Source organism: Fusarium fujikuroi, chromosome FFUJ_chr01, assembly GCF_900079805.1.
Source record: "Fusarium fujikuroi IMI 58289 draft genome, chromosome FFUJ_chr01".
Lineage (NCBI taxonomy): Eukaryota > Fungi > Ascomycota > Sordariomycetes > Hypocreales > Nectriaceae > Fusarium > Fusarium fujikuroi.
The window spans coordinates 3,318,869-3,340,509 of record NC_036622.1 but is presented as its reverse complement, the minus strand read 5'-3'; the positions used below and the strand labels follow the sequence as shown (position 1 = coordinate 3,340,509).

Below are 21,641 nucleotides of genomic sequence, written 5' to 3'. Positions count from 1 at the left end.
GCTTCGAGATCTGCTGCCCATGGCAATGGGAAATTACATAAAAAAGTTAGGAAATGCTCTAAACCTGATCAAGAAGCCTAACTACTGCCTAATTCTGTCTGCTACCCCACCCCCACCTTGACTCGATTCATCTTCACACCAAACACCGGCGACATTCTTTTGTTTTTATTAACCCGACTTTTCCTTTCAGACTTGGTCGTCACCATCTTTGCTGTTCGATTCTGCGCGAATTCCTCTTTTCTCAATTTTCTATAGAATGGCTTCTTCCGATAAGATTTTTTCCCTCGAGGGAAAGGGCCTCAAGCTCGACACTGCTGAGGATCTCGAGCCTCATATTGCCCCTCTTCGATCTGCAGACGTCGAAGAAGTTCGTATTTTGGGCAACACTCTGGGTGTTGGCGCCTGTAAGCTTCTTGGTGAGGTTCTTGCGACCAAGAAGAACCTGAGAGTGCGTCAAACATCACCTCTCCCTGGCTGCTATAACTTACCAATACACTTCTCTCCAGGTCGCAAACTTCGCCGATATCTTCACTGGCCGACTCCTGAGCGAGATCCCTGACGCTATCTCTTCGCTACTCACCTCCGTTCTCAACCTCCCCAAGCTCAACACTGTCAACTTGAATGACAATGCCTTTGGTTTGAACGTCCAAGCGCCTCTCGTGGCCTTCCTAGCCGCCCATGTGCCACTGCAGCACCTTTACCTGAACAACAACGGCATGGGCCCTCACGCTGGTATCCTCATCGCTGATGCGCTCTCCGAGCTTCACGCCAAGAAGGAGGCTGCCCGAAAGGAAGGAAAGGAAGTTCCCGATCTCGAGACTGTTATCTGCGGCCGAAACCGATTGGAGAATGGAAGTATGACGGCGTGGGCAAAGGCCTACAAGCTGCACAACAAGATCAAAGTGATCAAGATGGTTCAGAACGGTATTCGACAAGAAGGTATCTCCCACCTTCTCGCCGAAGGTCTCAGTCACGCTTCCAAACTCGAGGTCCTCGACCTGCAGGACAACACCTTCACCGTCACTGGGGCCCGAGCTCTGTCAAAGGTTGTTGCCAACTGGACTTCACTCCAGGAGTTGGGAGTTGGGGACTCCCTACTTGGTGCCAAGGGTGGTGTCCTCGTAGCAGATGCTCTGGCCAAGGGCAAGAATGCTAAACTTGAGACCTTGCGTCTGCAATACAATGAAATCACCTCCAAGGGTATCAAGGCCTTCGCCATTGCCGCCAAGGATGGTCTTCCTGCTTTGAAGCGAATTGAAATCAACGGCAACATTCTCACAGAGGACGACGAGTCGATTCCCGTCCTTCAGGAGCTTCTTGAGGAGCGCAAGGAGAAGTTTGGTGGCGATATTGTCAACGAGGATGAATGGGGTGTTGACGAGCTGGAGGACCTTGAGGAGCCAGACAGTGACGCGGAGGAAGAGGAAGAGGAGGAAGAGGAGATTGAGCCTGAGGACCGAGCCGAGAAGTTGATCAAGGAGGCCGAGGAGGCCCAAGAGGAACCTGTTATTCCTGTCAAGGACAAGGAGGTGGACGAGTTGGCAAAGAAGCTCGAGAAGACTGGAATTTAAACATGGATATAGATGAACTGCATGATGATGACCATTCACTTCACAAGGCGTGAATGGAATTTGATACCCCTTTACAATAACTTGGACAGCCAGAATAAATACATGGACGTGACTTGTTATTCATAAACCAGCAGTTTTAGGAGTTCGAAAACATGCAGTGTTTATCAAAAAGCTTTTTATTGATTCTTGTTGGATACACGGTGCTTGAGTGCCTGGTCTAGATATACTGCTAGGAAGTATATATGAAATATCACGGTCAGGGAGCACATTGAGTGAGTTGCAGCCCCTGAAAGCAGGTGTTGAAAGGGACAACGTACCTGTGGCGAACAAAGCTGCCACCATTGCATATACTCTCTCTAGGTAGAACTAATTGTTAGCATACACTACAAGTACTTGACGAGGGCGATACTGGGAGAGGGAGCAAAATGATTTGCAAAAAGAAAAATGAAAGTTCCACCAACGCCGCCCTATCCACTCCCCTTTGGAAGCCAGTCTCTCACGATAAACTCATCCAGCAACCTGATAACCATACTAAGCAACAAAACCTAAACAGTGACCAACAGCCCATGGCTCTACCAACAAATCCCTTTCCTGTACGCACATTGGCGTATAAGTTGTCCACTTTATATGATGTCCCATCGCCATCCCGAGCTTCTATGTAGATTAACCGTTGAACGTCTGGTCATACTATTCTGCTGCTCGGCTTGGATAGACGATATTTATTTACATAACATCCATAGTGTCCACCTCCGGTGCTCGGAATCCTTGGTAAGCACCGTACTGAGTTGCCATCTCCAGCAACTGCTGTTCACGAGCGTAGTCCGGACCCATGTAGACAGGGTCTGTGGCGTGTGAGTAGAGACCGTAGGTGCTCCTCGGCTGGCTGTCGCGGGCCTCTCGTTCACGCTCTCTTCGCATCAACTCCTCGTAGCCAGAAGTCATGTATGGTTCGACCTCAGGCTCTGAGTTACGAACCCACCTACCATCGACTGCTTGAACTTGGGTACCATCCAGACTCATGACTTGTTGCTGCTGGTTCAGTCGTTCGTAACGCAAGCGGGCAAGTTGCTCCTCATGTTCCACAGTGGTGCTGCTCCAGGCGAGAGCTGGGATGTCGCCACCGTTTCCGGGAGGGCAAATGTTCCAAAGTTCAATAAGTCTCTCTTGCTGAGAAGGCTCGGCAACTTTGAATAGCTGAAGTTGTGAAGGTGTCAGAGTAGCTGGATCAACGCCGTGGTGCCGCAATATAGCTTCAACACTGGGCCCTTGCGTCTGGGGTGGCTCTGAAGCACGGCGAGGGACGTCTTGGTGTTGAGCTGCTTGAGCTATGTGTGCAGAGTGGGTGTAGTGAACTGAAGTATAGACTATGGGCTCAGCATGATCGGCCTTGGGCTCTTGTTGTGGTGCAGGGGCAGGCTCGGGAATTGGGTTGAAGCTGAGGTTACGGGCCAGGAGAGCAGCAAGCTCATCCTGTTGCATGGCGGACGGAGAAAATGACATGGTTGGTTCTATTGTTCCTGAGAGTTGTTAGCAGTTGATGCATAATATTGAGTTCAAGGGTAGTTGCTGTATACCAACTATGGTGCGGGTTTATGTATCAGCTGGAAGAGCACGAGAAGCTATAGCTTTATGGTTTGATATCAGAATAAAGAGGCGAAGACTGTAGCTTTTGGGTTCGTCTGCCTATTTCAGTTCGATGCCTTTTGAGGAAGCCTGGTTGAGATAGAAACGGATTCGAAATGAAGCGATATACGGAGTTGTTTCGGGGTCATGCGTAATGCAGATGAAGAAAGGAACAGGAGGATACCCTTGTTCTTTGTTATATTTGGAAGCTAAGCTAAGCTTTTTGACAAGTAGTCAAAGGAAAGCAGATAAGGTCAATAGAGAAAGAATGAGATATATGTATAAACACAAGGTTGAGTCAAGAAAGAGAGGTTTGTCTCTTGTTCTTTGGCTCAACAGACCCTTGATTAGGCCTTGACTTGGAGGGGCTTGTCTAAGAGCGGTGGACCGTTGGGTCGAGTTGCAGGGACCGCACGGGGAAGGGAAGTGAGTTGTGAGTGGGGAGACACGAACGCCTGAGAGGATCTTTTGGGAGTTCTTTATGCAGTTTTCAAGTGATATGATGGTATCTTTGAAGCGCAGGGGCGCTCTATGATGCTTATTCTGGTCAAAATAAAGGCGAGCGTTGTTAATGTGAAGAATCAGGAGTGTTCTCAAGAGTGATGGAAGCGCGGGGGATAAAAATACATGGAGGGGTAGGCACTTCCATACCTTGAGGTACCTATGAAACGTGGGACAGCTCAGTGGGACACACACCTGCCAATTCATTTGCTCAGGCACCCTTCTCAGGCCATGACGCACTAAAGACACAACTAACAGAGGCACATGATGGGCTCTATGACAACATCCACTTCCATTCACCACCAAGCACTAAACTTAACGCTCTTGGTGCATCACTTGTTCTGCTGATCTTCGCTCCCAGGTAATATTGCTGTCAGATGTCTATACTCTGTCGAGGTATCAACACTTCACTCACTGGCCTCATTCACGCATTCACAGGAGGATTTGCACTCCTTCCAACTCCAAGAGCTTCAAACCCTGGTCTTATTGACCTTGTGCCACCCAATAAGCCTGTGCCACAAGGCGACCGTAACACACTAATTACTGTCCTATATGCTCTAGCTTAACGCCGACATGGTCGTCTGTTACAACTGCATTCCGTTTCCGAATCATCTCCTTTGACGTGGTTCACTCAGTTTCGCCACGTTCTCAATCATTCTGGGCCGTGCATATCATTCTGTGAATCAAAATATACCTGGGCAGCATGAGATGGAAATCTCCGGATCTTCCCACTACCCTAATCAGCTCTCTAGGCTCCAACAAACATGAGACTCACCGCCAGCTACAAATCATATACCCCTAAGGTTTTAGAGTGGTATTTTTTTGGTCCTCAACTGTTGACGCTATGAGCTCTTACCTGTCTTGGTAACAGACGTGCAAACTTGACGGCGTGCTTAACTTGAGTCTCGATGCTAGCCTGGTCTCACATTCTCCCTTGGTCTTTCAAAGCGTCAAAGTTGTGGGGGACAGAAACTATTTGAGGTATTAAAAGTATCCACGAGTGATATGTATTACTGGTATCAGAGGAATGTCGTGGAAGAAACATCGTGCTATAATCAAGGATCATGCTACCAGTATGTCGATTCAGTCCCAAGACCTGGTCTAGGGGAGGAAAGAAAACTCAAGAACTTGATCCTAGATAACAGAAAGACTTAGGTAACTTAGTCTAAGCTTAGGGGACTCTTTACTAAGTTTATTTTATCATTTTAGTACACTCTTCTAAAGTCTTGTGTTTTCTTGCTCCCCGAGGGCCAGTCCACCACTGCTTGCAATCCGTGGATGTCTGATGTGCAATTTGCCAGTTCTAGACCCCAAATCCATGAAAGGTCTCCTCCTGCAGGGGAGATCGATGCACACGGGAGGAGCTAGAGGGATCCGCCACTCCCGCTTTCACAGCCACGTGTGTGCCAGCTCTCAAGGCTGAGCTGAAATGTGGCGTACGAAATGTGGCGCTCAGTTGCGGCGCACATCTTTTACACCTCAGGCATCAGTTCTCCAGCCTTGCAGGTAGGTACCATACCTCAACTGCAACACGCAGCTCCAGGCTGCCTGGGTGAAGGAAGCTCCAAGTCAACACCGTCGCAAATATCTCGACAACACAGCTCCCCTCCACGCCACCAATTCTCAGCCCATCTTTTCTTGCCTTTCGGATCACGCTATTTCTCTTGATCAGAACATTCAGACATCATGGTAAGCTAATCCTTACAATCGCTCAAGCCTGGTTGTCGTCATTGGAAGACAGCTTCAAGTGCTGACCTAGCTTGTCCTTCACATTGTAGACATCGATAGGCACGGGTTATGATTTGCTCAACTCCATCTTCTCTCCTGATGGACGCAACTTCCAGGTCGAATACGCAGTCAAGGCAGTAGAGAATGGCGGTACCTCGATCGGTATTCGAGCTAAGGATGGTGTTGTCCTAGCTATCGAGAAGGTCGTTTCATCCAAGCTCCTAAAACCCGGTGCCAACAAGCGTATTGCAACCATCGATAGCCATGTCGGAGCTGTATGTAGAACCACTTGCTATGGCTAGGATGAGCTTGTACTAATCTCACCAGGTATCTTCTGGTATGGTCCCTGATGGACGTCACTTCGTTGATCGCGCTCGTGACGAGGCCCAGAGCTGGCGACAGAACTTCAAAACCCCCATCCCCACATCCGATCTTGCCAGCCGCATGGGTGGCTACCTTCAGGCCTACACCATGTACGGATCAGTTCGACCATTTGGCATCACCGCTATCGTGGGCGGCTACGATACTCCCGAGGAGACCCCTGTCGATGGAGAGGTTGGCTCAGGACCCAAGGTTGGCGCCGGTGGCAAGGTTGAGGGCAAGCACGGCGGTCCTTTCCTTTACATGATCGAGCCCAGTGGTATGTACTGGGGTTACTACGGAGCGGCTACAGGCAAGGGTCGACAGGCTGCCAAGGCCGAGTTGGAGAAGCTTGACCTACCCGCTGGTAACATTACCCTAGAGGAAGCTGTGAAGCAGGCTGCACGCATCATCTACATTGCGCAGAAGGACAACAAGGATAAGGATTTTGAGTTGGAGATGACCTGGATCAGTGGGCCTGACGGCCCTACCAAGGGACGACATGTTGAGGTGCCAAAGGAGCTACGGGAAGAGGCCGAACGATTAGCAAAGGCCGAGGACGAGGATGATGATGACGACGACGAGGATGAGGATGCAGAGGATGACAAGATGGAGGATTAGGCGAGTTATGCTAAGAAAAATCAAAGCACCTGTACTATCACGATGACGATGACGAGCTCATTGAATTTTATTCATCTGCAGGCATCCGAATCACTCTGAGGGTGACTGGTTTCGATTCATGCCATCTGTCTAAGAGGGAATTATGTCTATTAGGGTATCAGTTCCGAGCTTGCTGCAATGCATTTCGGTACCAGTCTTGCCAGTCATCGAGGAAAGACGACTGCAACTTTGTGTTCTGAGAGTAGCAGCTGGCTTGTGTCTTGGCATAAATAACAACGACATCCTCCATCTTGGTCTTGTCGGCAGTGATAAGGGCCGACACCACGATGAGGCTCGCCGTACTGGCCGCTTTTGCGTAAGCATGCGAGTCATTCTGACCGGCAGCCTTATGAATCTCGCGTAATAAGTCTAGCATGTCATCAGGTTCGAGAATCTGGACCTCTTGGGAGTCATTGGTGGCCTGTCTTTGGCTCTTTCGGAAGTTAGAAATGGCCTTTTTCTGGTACTTTCGATAGTTAGAGATGACCTTGCTCGCACGGTCAGCTAGGGATTTGGTGCTGGTTGCTCGCATACAATCGAGCAGGGGCAAGAGGAGAGAAAATGATAGAGCGTTGCAGCGCTCATTGCGAACGTAGATGTCGAGCAAATCAAGAATTCGGTTCTTGAAATTGAGAACCGATTGCTTGGCCTTCTTCTTTAGCTTCTTGGAGCTGTTCGAGGGGTCTTGAATGCGTGGCTTGATAGTTGCTGCGAGCTGCTCGTCGATGGCGAACATTTCAGAGTCAGACATATTACCCTCAGATTCTGATGACGCGGCATCAACGTCCTTGTCGAGTCGATGGCTGTTGAGGATCTTCTCGAGTTCGTTGTCCAAGTCCTCAGGTCTGTCGAATTCGCCTTTGCTTTTTGGTCCATCTTCGTCCTCGTCCTCGTCCTCGTCCTCGTCTTCTTCTTCTTTCCCACTTTCATCGTTCGCCTCCTTGATATCAATGAACTCGACATCAGAATCAATCTCGATATCCGAGTCATACTCCTCATCAGCATCTGTTCCTTCTTCGTCCTCATCCTCATCGACCTCCATCTCATCGTCCCCATTGCTAAACAGTTCCTTTTCGCCCTTGGTATTCTCGCCAGATGTGAGGGGACCGGTCAAAAGCTCCAAACCTGCAGCAGAGATATGTGGTGTGAATGCCCCAAATACTTGCTGCGTAACTTGTCTCATGAGAGATGAAGGCTGCACGACCATTGACAACAACATTTCGATGAGAGCCACGGATGTGTCACCATCGTCATTCGCGAACTTGCCCTCCTTCCAATCACCAGAGTGTTGGCTAAGTAACTCGAGGTCTTCCATAGCATCAGGCTCGGCATTATAGACCCGCAAGACAGCTACGGCATGCAACAAGGCGATACTTCCAAAAAGGCCTTTGTTCGTGTCGTCTGACTTGCTGTGCTTGCGCAGCTTCTCCATCCTTGATAGCGCCTGTTGGACAGCCGTTTTAAGCTCTTCGGACAAAACCATCGAGCCAATGTCCAAGGAAGATACAACATGACATACAGAATCGCAGCTCTCTATTCTTCCGCTGGCCTTGGCCAACACTGATGCAAGAGAAGTCCGGTACATCTCGCGGACAGTCTCTGTGAGGATATCCGCGGGGATGCCTGTGGTTTGGTAGTATGCCAGCCGGGAGAGCTCTAGCGAGACACTAGAGAAGGTTTTCTCTGGAAACGGCACGTTCTCAGGTGAGCTGCACATACTGCCAACTTCTGACAGATAACGAACATGGGCTCGTAGCAAGGCTGAAGCCTCACCCTTGCCTACCTGAGCAATCGTGTTGATGGGTTTTCGGATGATTTTGCTTATGGTCTTGCCAGTGGATTCAGATGTGTTCTTCAAAAGTTTGTGTACAGTCTTGGTATTTGTTCTTTCGTCAAAGTTATAGACTCCATTCTTGCCTAGGAGGCACTTGAGAATGGGAATAAGTGTCTGTTTGTGATTTGAGGTCGTCGACTCGATCACTGTTAGAGTCTTGGTCGCTGCTCTGTACAGATATCTCTCCCTCCGTGAAACTTGGTTCATGAGGCAGGACATGAAGTTTTTGCTGAAGAGCACTTCAATGTGATCACTTAGATCAACAAAGCCTTGCAGCATCTTTTGGAACACCAGAAACCCTCTGAATTTCTGGCCATCCGTGGCACGTTGCGAGAAAAGGGAGTCTAGTAATGTCAGCAGCCACTATGCAAAGAATTTCATGTGACTCACCATCTACGACACGAGTCCAGAAGTGCTTAAACACTTCGAGTCCACTTTGTCCCGCATTGACGAAGTAGTCCAGGATGACGTTCCACGCGGGGTGCAGGATAGGATTCCAGCCAGCAAGCTTGATCTGCTGGCTGGGTTCCATGTCGTCCAGGCCAGAATCCTTTAGGCTTTCTCGCAGAATCGCAACGAGATCGCCAATCGTGGTCTTGTCAAAGGGTATCTTCCAATACTTGACCTTGAGACCGGGGAATCTAGTCTGCGCAAAGACCCAGACTGCGACTCCCTCCGGTGTCTTTGCTACATTCGCTTCATCGAGTTTGCTCAATGTGTCCAGTGCTTGCTGCGAATTCATCTGTTTCAATGCGGCAAGGATGTGATGCCCGCACAACGGTTGCATCCATGGCTTCTTGCCAGACAGGTCCAGAATGAGCCGAAGGACCAGATGCCATCTCGTGATATTGGCGAACAAAATCCCGGATTCGATGAAAGCGAAAAGTCCGAACAGGCGGCCAAACAAGATGTCCCTCTCTTCCTGCCCAGAAATGCTGCCGCCGCCGCTAGCTTTGGTGTTCTTGGTAAGTAACTGAAGGATTTCACCAAAGCCGAGGTTGGGGAATCTAGTCTGAGCAAGATTTGCTTCTCCAAAGAGGGCTTTGAGGATATTTGTGAGTACTAAACTGAATCCGAGGCGCGAGGCATGACGGCCACTAGCGAGAGCGCGCAGGATTCGTCGATCCAACTGCTGCTGAAGAACGGTCTCAGAGACACCAGGCGCGAGCAAAGCAAGCACAATCCGAGCTGCTGCTGGGTTGCTTTCGGCCGGATCTTCACTCCCTAGTAAATCAAACTCGCGAGCTTGGTTTTTTCGTTGCTCGCGGGTCGGGACATCGGAAAATATTAAATCATGCGACATGATGAAATAAACGTCGTCGTACCTTACTCTTCAAAACCCGACCTTCCGACCAAAAAAAAAAAAAAGGGCATGTTGTTGATTGAAATGTGGGGCCTTGAGGTCGGTGACTAAGCGAGAACTGGTCTAAACTTTCCTTATAGATCCTAAATGACAAAAAAAACTTGGGTAAATTAGCATAAGTTTATTAGGATACCTTTACTAAGTTTTGTGTACTTTTGCTAAGTTTAATCTAATATCTGATATCATATTCTGATATTTTCTTGCTTCCTGAGGACTGCTCGAGTTTAGCTGTACAACTACTATTGCTGGGTTGCTTTCGGTCGGATCTTCGCTCCCCAGCAAACCATACTCACAAGCTTGATGTGTCACAAAGACTGCCGAGTCTATACGTATGGTGTCTGGGACACACTCTTCCTCTCACGAAATCACCTCTTCAAACACCTTCAAAAAGCCCTGTCTTGGCCAGTAGATTCGCCGTCAAATGGAGCTAGTCCTACGAGACTTCCGCCAGGAACAAAGGGGAGGTAATTATTTCCCCAATATTCTGACGTCACATTTGGGTCATTGTCTAATTATTGCCGGGCTTGCTCTAGGCTGTCGCTTTCAGCCTTAAAGGGAGGGTTGCCCAGCCCATGCGATCCACCACCAAGACAACGAGACTACGATAATGCCACAATGTTAGGCAGGTGAAACGCTCACATTTAAACTCTGCGGGTCAGTCAGTCTATCGGGAGAGGCTGCAGGGGTCAAAAGTATACTATTACAGTGTTTTATTAGTGGTTAGTTTCTGAGATATTAAGAAGAAGTTATATCTATATAATAGAATATCTTTGTCTTAAGATCTTTGATAGTAAATAAAGATCTCTTGACGTATTATATTTATTGCTCAATTATGTATCCCTCTCATCAGAAGTATTAGTTCGATATTGGATATTTCTTACCACCGTAACCTATACCCTCACCTTGTCTTAAGTACCTACTAGAGGTATGCATCTACGGAATCAAGGGTAAATAAAGCGGAATTAACTGCGATACAACTGGTAGGATCCGCCCCGTAGCAATCAGCCATATGCAATGCATCGACTGTAATCTACCTATGATCTCCAACATTTGTCAGGCCCTGACAGGCTCATGCATGCACAGCACCGGGGAGGCTGTGTTCTGTAGCGACTTTTTAGTCTCAGCCTTGAGAGAAAGTGGAAAAACCAACCTTGTACAAGAAGAACTGAAGCATGCCAGCTCAAGTTTTCGAAATGGATGCCTGGAATGTAGGAGGGTCGGGCAACAAGCAAGGCTGTTTTTACGGAAACTTGTGTCTTGTCACTGAGACAAGTCTCAGATCGGCAGTGACATCGAGGAAACCCTACAGGGCTGGTGAGAGTCGCTGGTGTGACACGACACGTAGAGACTGTTCGACCGTTTATAATCAAGTTAATCGTTGTGCGTCTTCCAAGTCGAATAACGACCGGCAGCTCCGTAGTTCCCATCAGTATCACATACATTAGTACTCGAACTGCAAACTCAGAAATAGGAAAATGCCTTGAGACTTGTCTTCAAGTTCCTGAATGGCCAAGCGATGGACGAGCTGGAACCAGGGTTCATGAAGGGCCGTGGGGCTTGGTGAATGCGCCTTGGCAACAGAGCCCCCCCCCCTCCCCCCATTGAGATTCGAGAATGCCTTGTCAAGATGGTTGGGATATATAGCACGATAGAGGAATACCAGTATCCTGTAGTGCATGTCAGTGCTTGGCTCAAGTATCGCAGCATCAGACAATACCAAAATCCATAAACGTGAAATAACCGTTTCCCCGTCGGCCCGCCTATTGGCGAACGAGTCTCCATCCGCAACCCTGCAGCTGGGCGCTCCTCCTCCAACACAAGCGCCAGATTAAAGAAACTGGCTAGACTGGGGACTAGGAACCAGGTCCAGGCTGTACTGTATGTCACGCCTGCGCATAAAACGCCCCTCGTTCTGTTCTGGACCCTAGACTACATGTATCTGTTGTACCAACTACCGTACGATCTTACCGCCTTCGTCTGGATCTCCCTTAACCAAGACGCTGGCTTTGACTGATCAAACCTCACTTCTGTTGGGTTCTGCCACAATCTGTACTTGTCTGCCCTCCGGTCTGCCTTTGGTTGCACTTTGACCTGCCCCTGGACGGCCGCCAACTTGCCTGTACCATTTTGTCTCCATTTCAATTGCGAACCCCTCCCGCTATCATATCACAGCCAACAGCTTACAGTAGCACACCTTGCTTGCATCTAGTTAATCAGCAAAGCGCGAAGCTGCCCCGTTTTGGACAGTTGACCACTTCAGTCCTGCTTCGATCCGCACACCACAATCCCACGTCGATCTTACTACTACATCTTTCGCATTCGATACCTGAACTCTGGAGCTGTTGCTTGTCGCATTCGATACCCTGGGCTAACTATAGGTAGCATCTGGCATACTGAGTAGTTAGGTGCTGTGCTTTTTTAGCTGCGGTACTAAGCAGGCACCCCTAAGCGCTCTTTGATCCGCTTTCGCGCGCGACGCCGCGTTCCAACTTCAGCCCTCTCCCCCTCCTCTCTCTTCTCTTACACAATTCTTGATCAAGGGATACTACACTGCAACTCTTCGCTTCCTGTTCTCAAATCTCCCGATCGACTCTGTTTTCCACTGCTCATGAGGCGTAACGACCCCTGGGATCTCACCGGCATTTCTTCTGTAGCTCCGATTGTTCCTCTGCACTTGAGCCGATCCACTTCACTCCATTGCTGTATCACCTCGAAGGCTATGTTCGCTAGCCTGTGATCTGACTCCGGGAGCTCACCCAGTCAAGCAAGGTCCACCTGTTGCATATATACTTCAGCTCCTCCCTGCACTTGATCGCAACCATGGCTTCGACATTTGATGTACCACCTTCCAGTCTTCATGACAAGGATACTCAACCCTTCCCTACCTCGAACCAGCAAGCACCAACCTCAGCCTTCAACTCGGATCAACTTCCTGCCACACTGTCGCGTGTGGATAGCGACTCACTCTCCCCTATCAACTACCTCGAGACACCCGATTCCACCTCAAGCTTGGGTCACTACCAAGCAAGTGACTTCAGCGATTTAGACGACGACCCTTTCTTTGGTGCCGACTTCAACGCTGATGGAGGTGCTCCCAACTTCCTAGAACAGGACTTGAATGGACTGGACCAGTCCTTTACTCCAGGCCTTATGCCAGATAAAGACGTGGACTCTGGCACATATCCATTGACGCCCGAGCAGACGGCATCTGTTCATGCTACACCACCTCAGGGTGATCTCTCATACGCTATCAAAGGATCTGCACCATCAGCACTCCCCAACTGTATCTCGCCCCAAGAGATTCAAAAACGATTCAACCCTCACCCAATTAACACACAAACGTCTGAGTTGACGCCAAGTCACAGTAGCAGCTGCCGATCTAGTGAGGACGGCCTTGCACCAGGTATCGCTACCATGACGAGCCCTCGTGTTACTGTCTCCATGTGGGGCAACCATGATGAGACTCCCGTTCATACCTCTGTTGAGCGCAGTTTTGAAGACAGCCCCACCACAGTCCGCGGAGGTTTTGAATATGCCGGAGATTTGATATCTCCCGGAGACAACTCATCTGTCCGTGACTCTGCTGGCAGATGGCAGCAGAACCCATCAACAGGCCAATCTGGTCTTGACCCCAACAACCGCCCCTCCAATGAAGTGCCAAGCATCAATGAGCTCGCAACTCGTCGAGATGACGACGAACGTAAAGAAATGGTGGGTGATTGGCTGGCCGACAAGATGAACGACCTCTCAGTGAAGCCAGACGACAACTCACGAGACCAAATCAACGAACTGGACAGCCAACGAGACGATCCACATGACCATGTGATTCCCTTTGGCCGGGAGACTGAGAATAAGTTCGTTCCCGGCCAGACCTACTACCGTGCCCAGGGCGAAATGAACCAACAAGACCGCGACATCATTGCTGCTAACCGTAACTGGGCGGACGCACCTATGTTCCCTTGTATCAGCCGTGGAGAGCCGGGAAGAAACCAACCTGAGTCGTCAGCTGCTGCCATGGAGAGATTCGAGAGGATGTGTCGTGATACTGATTCTATTCTTTCGAGAGCAGCAACGTGGGGAACCCGTCGGCGAAGTCTCCCTAGTGTCTTCGATCTTGATATGACCGACGGCACTAGTGGTGGCATTCTGAAGAAGCTCTCAAGCAGTCGAGAGAGCAGGTCAAGCAAACCGGGAAGCCTCCTAAGGGATCTTCGAGGACTGGTGCGGCGACCCAGCGCGTCTCGTCTCAAGCGTACTCTCAGCAGTGGTAACGACGAGGAGAGCTTACCAAGCAGTGAAGGTAGAGGGAGCCAAGACTCGAAGCGTGATAGTATTTCCAAGCGAGGAGACAGCGTCTCTCACCTTGCACCACCAAACCGCATAGGTAGCTGGGGTAAGAAGCCCATGCCTTCTATCAACACAGCGATTGCTTCCATGGGGAGCAATATTGCATCCATTGGAACTACGCATGCTCGAAGCGGCTCTGTTAGTGGCAGCGGTACCCCTGGAGGCTCTATCACATCACCCAAGAGCCCCTTTAGTGGCCTTTCCGTGAAAAAGTCGATACGTCGCCCCCGAAGCAAGTCCGAGCTTCCTAAAGCCACCCCGGTTGGAATGCAGACAGAAAGCCATCCCACTCTCGTATCGATGTGGAAGCGTGAGACGGGAGGCCCGCCTGTAGCAGCCCTAGCCAAAACAAAACATGCCGACTTGGATGATGATGATGACGACGACGACGATTTCAGCGATGAAGCTGATATGAGGACGAACCCCAACATCATTGACAACATCACCCCCAATCTCGAAGGGTTCCAGCAACACATCATTGACCTGAACCCTGGCCTGGCGACTTCCAACACTTTTCTGGTTGACCGCATCGCATACCACCAGGTTCAGCGATACAAATACTTACTGAAGAACAAGGTTGCTCATATCGGCCTTGGTGCTGCATGCAACTCTGGAATAATGTGCGTTTCTAGAGGCGGCTCTGCTACCTTGTTGGACCAGAACAAGAACGTACGAGAGCTAGATCCTCTTTCATCACCAAACGATGATGAGGATGGTTCTCCAGTTGAAGGTGCTATCAATACCGAGAGCTTCCCCCAAGATATTCCAATGCCCCCAACTTCTCACCTTCCAGCTGAGTTTGAGTGCCGACTTTGCTTCGCTGCCAAGAAGTTCATGAAACCATCTGACTGGACTAAACACGTCCATGAAGATGTTCAGCCTTTTACTTGCACTTGGGACAAATGTCCCGGACCAAAGATGTTCAAACGCAAAGCTGATTGGGTACGACACGAAAACGAAGGACACAGGCAGCTTGAGTGGTGGACTTGCGATGTTGAAGCCTGTCATCACCAGTGTTATCGTCGTGATAATTTCCTTCAGCATCTTGTTCGAGAGCACAAGTACCCTGAGCCAAAGGTCAAGAGCAAAGCTGCCGTCAAGAAGGCGGGCGGCTCTGAGCCGACATGGCAAAAGGTTGAACAGTGTCACCACGAGACTACGAAGAAGCCACACGATGAGCCGTGCCGTTTCTGTGGAAAGACATTCCCGACATGGAAGAAATTGACGGTCCATCTGGCCAAACATATGGAGCAAATATCATTGCCCGTACTCCGACTGGTAGATGCAAAAGCCAGTGAACTGAGTGCAGACACTGTTATTAGCCCAGTACAGGACCCTCCGCCACGCAACATATTGACCACGCCTATTCAGACTAATATGCCGACGCAATATCCCGTGGGAGGACAACACCAACAGATTCCGCAGGCAACTCCACAGATCTATGAGAACCACAGCCAGAACCAAATGGCATATCCTGTGATGCCAACGGAGGCCTACCACCACCAACAGCAGCAGCAAGGATTCTACACTGACCAGTATACCAATGCCAGCAACGCCCCCCATAACTTTCCCTCGACACACGCAGAGATGGGAATGCATCCGATGAACAACCAGAGCTTTAATACTGCACCCATGCAGGAAATGGTTGCGAGCAGTGCTGGCTACCAGCAAAATGCCTTTATGATGCCAAATAGTGGGCTGGAGACATATAATCAAATGAACCCCCTAGGGCTTCAAAGCCATGCAATGCCCATGGGACAAATGGGACCGATGGTGTATGATGGGATTACAGACCCTTCGAGTGGAAATGGGAGTCCTTTCAGTGGACAAGGATCCATGTCGCCTTACTCTCACTCTCCAAATCTGAATGCCAACACTGGTAACGGTATGTGGGGTGATAGACGCATGGCTGGATACCAGTAAGAACCGCCACTGTGCCGGCAGTTTGGATACCTATTCCTATTTATGAAGGCGCTTTGTGTTCTCGAAGCCACACACACACTACATGCTGTCTTGTTCAATTATGACTGAAAAAGGGGAGGATGAGAAAATGTGTTTTTGGATACCATGATGATTCTCACGGCAACGAATTTGTTTTGCAGGCGATAGCCTTGTTTCTTTTTTTTTTGTTCTTCCTGAATGAATAGACTAGGTAGGGCTTGCTGTTTGGCCCACGGTGTTGTGTTGAAGGATGGATGTCCTGGAGTGGAGTGATCGATATTGCGGTATTATGAAATAAGAAGAGAAGGGAGGGAGGGAGGGGTTGGAACAGGACGCGGCGTCTGGATACAGCACTTATGAATGCAAATAGTCTCTCTAAACTCTCTGATCTGCACCTTGGCATTTCTAAATATACCACATATATGCATCTTTCTTGGTCAAGATGGAAGCTCAGCGGAGGCCGCCCTTCGCGTGAGCAAAGTGCTTACGAGTCCCTGGGTCTGATAGTCCGCATCCAGCAGGGTAAAAGATGGAGCGAGTGCAAAGCTAAGCTTTTGGATTCAAAAAGGAGTGCAGGGTGCCGAGGAACGTGGCTTGGGGGATCAAGGGCCAACACATGATGTGGAGAATCTTGAATAATAGTCGAGCACCATAGAAGGATGTCGGTACATATTATAATGCACTAAGTGTTTGAGATTGATGGCGTCAAGATGCTTCTCATTTCCACGGCAATAGGACAAGGAGGATTTGAGAATCCAATTTACCGCTCTTTCACTCCGTAGTGTTCCTTCATGAGCTTGATTCCCTTATCTTTTGTTTCTCTCTTAATTTAATTTATTGCGCCGCTTCATGGGAAGCAATTGCCATCGTCAGGGTTTCAATGCTAGTAGCTGGGATACTCGGATTACCGAGATTTGCAATGGCCTGGTCGCGTGAATGATCCAGGCTCGGCAGGAAAACGATGGATTAGACTTGTTAGATTATGGGAAGCTGTTTCTATCTATGGTATAGATATGTAATAACCTGGCGGTGATTGCGCTGGGGAGGCTATATTGGCGGTTCATCAAAGACGGTGACCTCTAGCAAGAAGCATTGACCTCAATCTGCTACTCCATAGATCTTTGAACTTGTGAATTAGTGACGACGATCATGAATTCAAGATTGTGTAAACTTTCTGCTTTGTGTGACCTGAGGTAGTGATGACATTTTACGAGACGATTGAGTTTTGGGTCGTGTGTTAGTCGATACATAAAACGTAGTGTCCCTTAGCCACGGGACACTCTGAGACGTGATTTGTGTGGAAAGTCACACCTGCAGAGTTGAGCGGATGAAGGGTGAAGAGAAGGATTGTTAACGTTCGTAGAACGCAGGCTATACCTTGTGCTTTGTACGTACGCACTTGTGCATAGGTAGTGAGGATATGAAGCTTGAACAGTCATGGTATGAGATGGTTTATAACAAATCCTGGCCAGAAGAATCAAAGGGTGTCCACTGTGATTGTTGGTTATGCAAATATTGGCTCGAGACTAGTAAATGATCGATCTTTGTCTGCTGGGTCGCGAGATAGTAGGAGGTGTTTATGGATCAGCAGTGGTAATTGTGTTATGTTGTGGTCTGTTTGTGTATGTATGTGTATGTATGTGTATGTATTGGAGGCTGACGACGGTGGAGATATTTAACTAGTACCTCTATTATTAGTTCTCAGCTCATCATCCTCAGTAATTCAGTCCAAGAACTGCCCCAAGAGCTGTGAAAACTCTTCATTACACGGTTTTGCTTCTAGACACACGATGGATGCATATTCATACGCATTTTCGTACATACACAAACCAGTTCTCATCTACCAAGTTTTTCGACCTCAACTGGCTGGTTTCAGAAGAAGCTGGGGTTGACGTTAGCTTGGCCCGAGACTGGTCAGCCACCCGCGAGGGAAACCCCTGGAGCAACAAGCTTGGCCCCCGTTACTTGTCCGTGATTGGTCAAGCTGTCGACGAACCACCAAAATACCCCCTGGCCCCTGGGCATGGCGGTCTCAGGGGTTCAACTTCTTTTCGGTGTATGGGTCGATGGAAGAGGAAGTGGATGGGATCCGTCTCATGGATGATTCAAATTGCCCACTGAGGATTGTGATTTGGGGACTTTGGAGGGGACCCTGGACGCTAAAGAGTTGGAGAGACTCCTGGCGTGAGGCTCTGTACAGCACTTTCTCCCCCAATAGGTACCATCTGGAAGCCGTGGTCCAGGGCGTCGCTTCAACCTCGTCACCCCCTTCTTTTCCACTCCAAACCTTGCATCTCCTTGGCTTCCTTGCTCGTCTCGTTCATCCTTTCTCCTCTTGGGGCTTTCTCCTCTTTTTTTTTGGCTCGCATCTTTGCCTTTTACTGTACTCGTCTCCCTGTTGGCTTTTGAATCTAGTCCTTCCCTCTTCTCCCTCTTCCTACTCTCATCGTCTCATATCTCTCTGTTTGTTGCGTTATAACCTCGAATAAACAAGAAGCGTCTCTGTTTTTCTTTCCAACTCTCTCACACTCTCTATTGTATTGTTTTGTCAACTATCTGATTTTGCCGTCCGTACAAGGACATGCTGCTTCCTTTGCGGCATTGTCGACTACTAGCCTCTCATTTCAGCGTCACATAGACAGGAAAACACCAAGCCAACTACACACAACCACCAAAATTAGACTCGACGACGACCTCATCACGTCTCCAAAACAGGCTCTGGTCTCACGACACGAAACACCCTCGAACGACTTTAACGCCGGCACGTTGGACATTCACGGGTTTTCAGGCAATTCGTTGCCCCTTATCTTCTCTTCTTTCCAGGTTGATCCTCGGCCTACTTCTGTGCGCGTGCTTGCACTGCTTTGCCGACACCTTTGAGATATCTTTTTCATCTCGGACATTCATTGTTCTCTTTTTCCATATTGCTTTTCTATCCTCATATTTCATTCGTCGTCTCTTGATACCATTCCTTAAAGTCTTGTTCCGTCAAACGAATTCCAACTATTCCTCGATCTTTCCTACTCTATATCCCATCCTTCTTTGGATATATCGACATACCTATTCACGAAAGAAACTTCCTCAAGCTGATTCCTCGATCAATCCCGAACGAGCCACGAATTTCCCGTATTTCTGTAGTATCATCTTGCACGACATACACTCAATATGACCCGCCTTCACTCTAACTGGAGTGTCTGGAAGGTGGCCGTAACGGCCGCGACCCTCGTCACCGGGGTTCTTGGTGACAACATTCTCAAGACATCTGGTGTTGCTGACTGCGGTTCAGAGCCCGGTATCAGCATTGACAAGTTGGATATTAGTTACGACAACGACAAACAAACTGTCACTTTCGATGTTGCGGGTACCAGCGACAAGCAGCGAAATGTCTCGGCCATCCTCGAAGTCAACGCATATGGCCGCAAGGTCTACGAGAATTCTATCAACCCCTGCAGCAAAGACACTCCCATCCCACAGCTCTGCCCTCTCCCCGACAAGCATTTTGCTGCCGCTGGAAGTCAGAAGATAGACTCGGAGTGGGCCAACAAAGTTCCTTCCATTGCTTTCCAGGTCCCGGATATCTCAGCTCAAGCAACTCTCCGACTCGTGTCAGTCGACAATCCCGAAGAACAGGTTGCGTGTTTCCAGGCTCAGGTCGGCAATGGAAAGACGGCCTCGGTTCCCGCAGTCACTTATCTTTCTGTCGGTGTTGTTGGCGCCGCCCTTCTCGTCTCGGGTGCATCCGCAGCTTCGTCCGCTCTTAGTGGTACTGCAGGCGCTGGACATGGCGGTGCTCCTAGTCCAAGCTTTGCCGAGACTCTCGGATGGTTTCAAGGTATGGCCATGAATGGCATGCTTTCAGTGGACTACCCCCCTGTCTACCGCAGCTTTGTCAAGAATTTTGGCTTCTCAGCCGGTATCATCCCATGGGAGTCACTGCAGAAGTCTATCGATAACTTCCGTAACATGACCGGAGGTGATCTCACCAACGACAGCTTCGACGTACTCAGAAATGCTACACTGGTCTTCTCCGATAACTCTACCAGCCCTCCCGAGGATCACTCGTATAAAGTTAAGCGCGCTTTCAACACCTTTGAGTCCTTGGCCAACCTGGCCATCCGCGGCGTCGAGACTTCAGTGGGAGATGCGTCGGAGAGTGAAGGTGGGCAAAGCCTCAAGAACCAGACCCTCTCGGTTGCTGGAATCTCAGCCTACGTTCAGCAGTATAGTGTTCCCAAGTCCAACACTTTTATGACGGTTCTGCTCGTTGTCGCCATCATCATCGCGACCATCATTGTCAGTATTCTTCTCGTCAAGGCCATCCTCGAATTCTGGGCTCTGTTTGGCAGCTTTCCGCAATCTTTATCTGGATTCCGTGAGCATTACTGGGGTTCCATTGCCCGAACCATCACTCACCTAATTCTCGTCCTCTACGGTATCTGGGTATTGTATTGTGTGTTTCAGTTCACAGTGGGTGACTCATGGGTCGCACAGCTATTAGCTGGTGTCACGCTTGCAATCTTTACAGCTATCCTTGGTTGGTTTACTTGGAAAATCTTCAGTACAGTCAAGAAACTGAAGAGCACTGAGGGCAACGCTGATGCCTTGTACAACGACAAGGAGATTTGGGTCAAGTACTCTCTTTTCTATGAGTCCTACAAGAAAGACTACTGGTGGATCTTCATTCCCACAATAGTCTATCTCTTTGCAAAGGGCTGCACTCTCGCTGTTGGCGATGGCAATGGCATGGCTCAGACCATTGCCCAGCTTGTCGTTGAGTCCATTTTCTTGTGTCTTCTCGTCTGGACTCGACCCTTCGAGCGAAAGTCTAGCAACATCATTGGCATCGCCATTCAGTCGGTTCGCGTCCTGTCTGTTGCTCTCATTCTTGTCTTTGTTCATGAGCTCAAGATTCCCCAGGACAGCAAGACAATCGCTGGTGTAGTCCTCATCGCAGTCCAGTCTGCTCTGACTGGTCTCTTGGTCATCCTCATCATTTGGAACGCGATCAATGTTCTCGTCAAGGAGAACCCACACCGCAAGCGAAGAAAGGAGATGGGTAAGTCAATTTGAAAAGCATAAGCCATTGAGGCATACACTGACAGATCTTGCAGAGAAAGCCAAGCGTGATATGGACACTCTCACACCTCTGGATGCCCGGAATTCTCTGCTCCTTGACCGCAAGGACAACAACAGCATCTCCATGTTCGCCATGCCTGCTCCTCAAGAAAAGGTCTCGGGCCGATCCATGTCCCCTGACCAATACAGGGACGCTGAGTCAGGATATCAACAACCACCACCGAACTACCTGTCTTCGAGCCCCCCTATGCAACGAAACCTCACCAACATGGAGCACAACAACGACTCTCAGTATCTGATGGACAACGCAGCACCTGTAGCGTGGACCAACCGAGACCCAAGTCCAGTGGGCATGGGAAGATACGACTCTGGAGATACCGGCTACAGCCCTCTCAACAAGCAACAAACATATGGGTATGGAAATGGAGGCGGTTATAGAGGGTTTTGAGGAACAGCTGGCAACGGTTGAGTCTCACTGTCCATAATGCAATTTACCTAGCATACCCGGATATGCTTGTACAGCTAACGCCATCTGGCCCTTATCTATTCGATATGATCTTTGGCTAGTTGTACAAAAACAAAAAAAAAAAAAAACTATCAAAGCTTGGGTATCTCACGCCTACATTTTGGAGACGGA

General features: G+C 49.2%; 6 protein-coding genes; 4 read left to right on the top strand and 2 right to left on the bottom strand.

Annotated features, from left to right (window-relative positions):
• Nucleotides 1–256: 256 nt before the first annotated feature.
• Nucleotides 257–1,571, top strand: FFUJ_01078 (probable ran GTPase activating protein 1; the record flags this gene model as incomplete). XM_023567941.1 has 2 exons in its annotated part: nucleotides 257–448; nucleotides 507–1,571. The coding sequence occupies 2 exons, from the start codon at nucleotides 257–259 to the stop codon at nucleotides 1,569–1,571; spliced, it is 1,257 nt and encodes a 418-aa protein (XP_023424457.1).
• A 723-nt stretch (nucleotides 1,572–2,294) lies between these two features.
• Nucleotides 2,295–3,071, bottom strand: FFUJ_01079 (uncharacterized protein; the record flags this gene model as incomplete). The annotated part of the gene is made up of 1 exon (XM_023567930.1): nucleotides 2,295–3,071. The coding sequence occupies one exon, from the start codon at nucleotides 3,069–3,071 to the stop codon at nucleotides 2,295–2,297; it is 777 nt and encodes a 258-aa protein (XP_023424456.1).
• Nucleotides 3,072–5,381: 2,310 nt separating this feature from the next.
• Nucleotides 5,382–6,404, top strand: FFUJ_01080 (probable 20S proteasome subunit C1; the record flags this gene model as incomplete). XM_023567919.1 has 3 exons in its annotated part: nucleotides 5,382–5,384; nucleotides 5,474–5,698; nucleotides 5,751–6,404. 3 exons carry the CDS (start codon nucleotides 5,382–5,384, stop codon nucleotides 6,402–6,404), a joined length of 882 nt encoding a protein of 293 aa, XP_023425559.1.
• A 157-nt stretch (nucleotides 6,405–6,561) lies between these two features.
• FFUJ_01081 (probable DNA polymerase V) lies at nucleotides 6,562–9,580 on the bottom strand (the record flags this gene model as incomplete). XM_023567908.1 has 2 exons in its annotated part: nucleotides 6,562–8,621; nucleotides 8,668–9,580. The coding sequence occupies 2 exons, from the start codon at nucleotides 9,578–9,580 to the stop codon at nucleotides 6,562–6,564; spliced, it is 2,973 nt and encodes a 990-aa protein (XP_023424455.1).
• A 2,880-nt stretch (nucleotides 9,581–12,460) lies between these two features.
• On the top strand, nucleotides 12,461–15,910 carry FFUJ_01082 (uncharacterized protein; the record flags this gene model as incomplete). Its single annotated transcript, XM_023567897.1, has 1 exon — nucleotides 12,461–15,910. One exon carries the CDS (start codon nucleotides 12,461–12,463, stop codon nucleotides 15,908–15,910), a length of 3,450 nt encoding a protein of 1,149 aa, XP_023424454.1.
• A 3,183-nt stretch (nucleotides 15,911–19,093) lies between these two features.
• On the top strand, nucleotides 19,094–21,452 carry FFUJ_01083 (related to calcium-related spray protein; the record flags this gene model as incomplete). XM_023567886.1 has 2 exons in its annotated part: nucleotides 19,094–20,984; nucleotides 21,040–21,452. 2 exons carry the CDS (start codon nucleotides 19,094–19,096, stop codon nucleotides 21,450–21,452), a joined length of 2,304 nt encoding a protein of 767 aa, XP_023424453.1.
• Nucleotides 21,453–21,641: the final 189 nt, after the last annotated feature.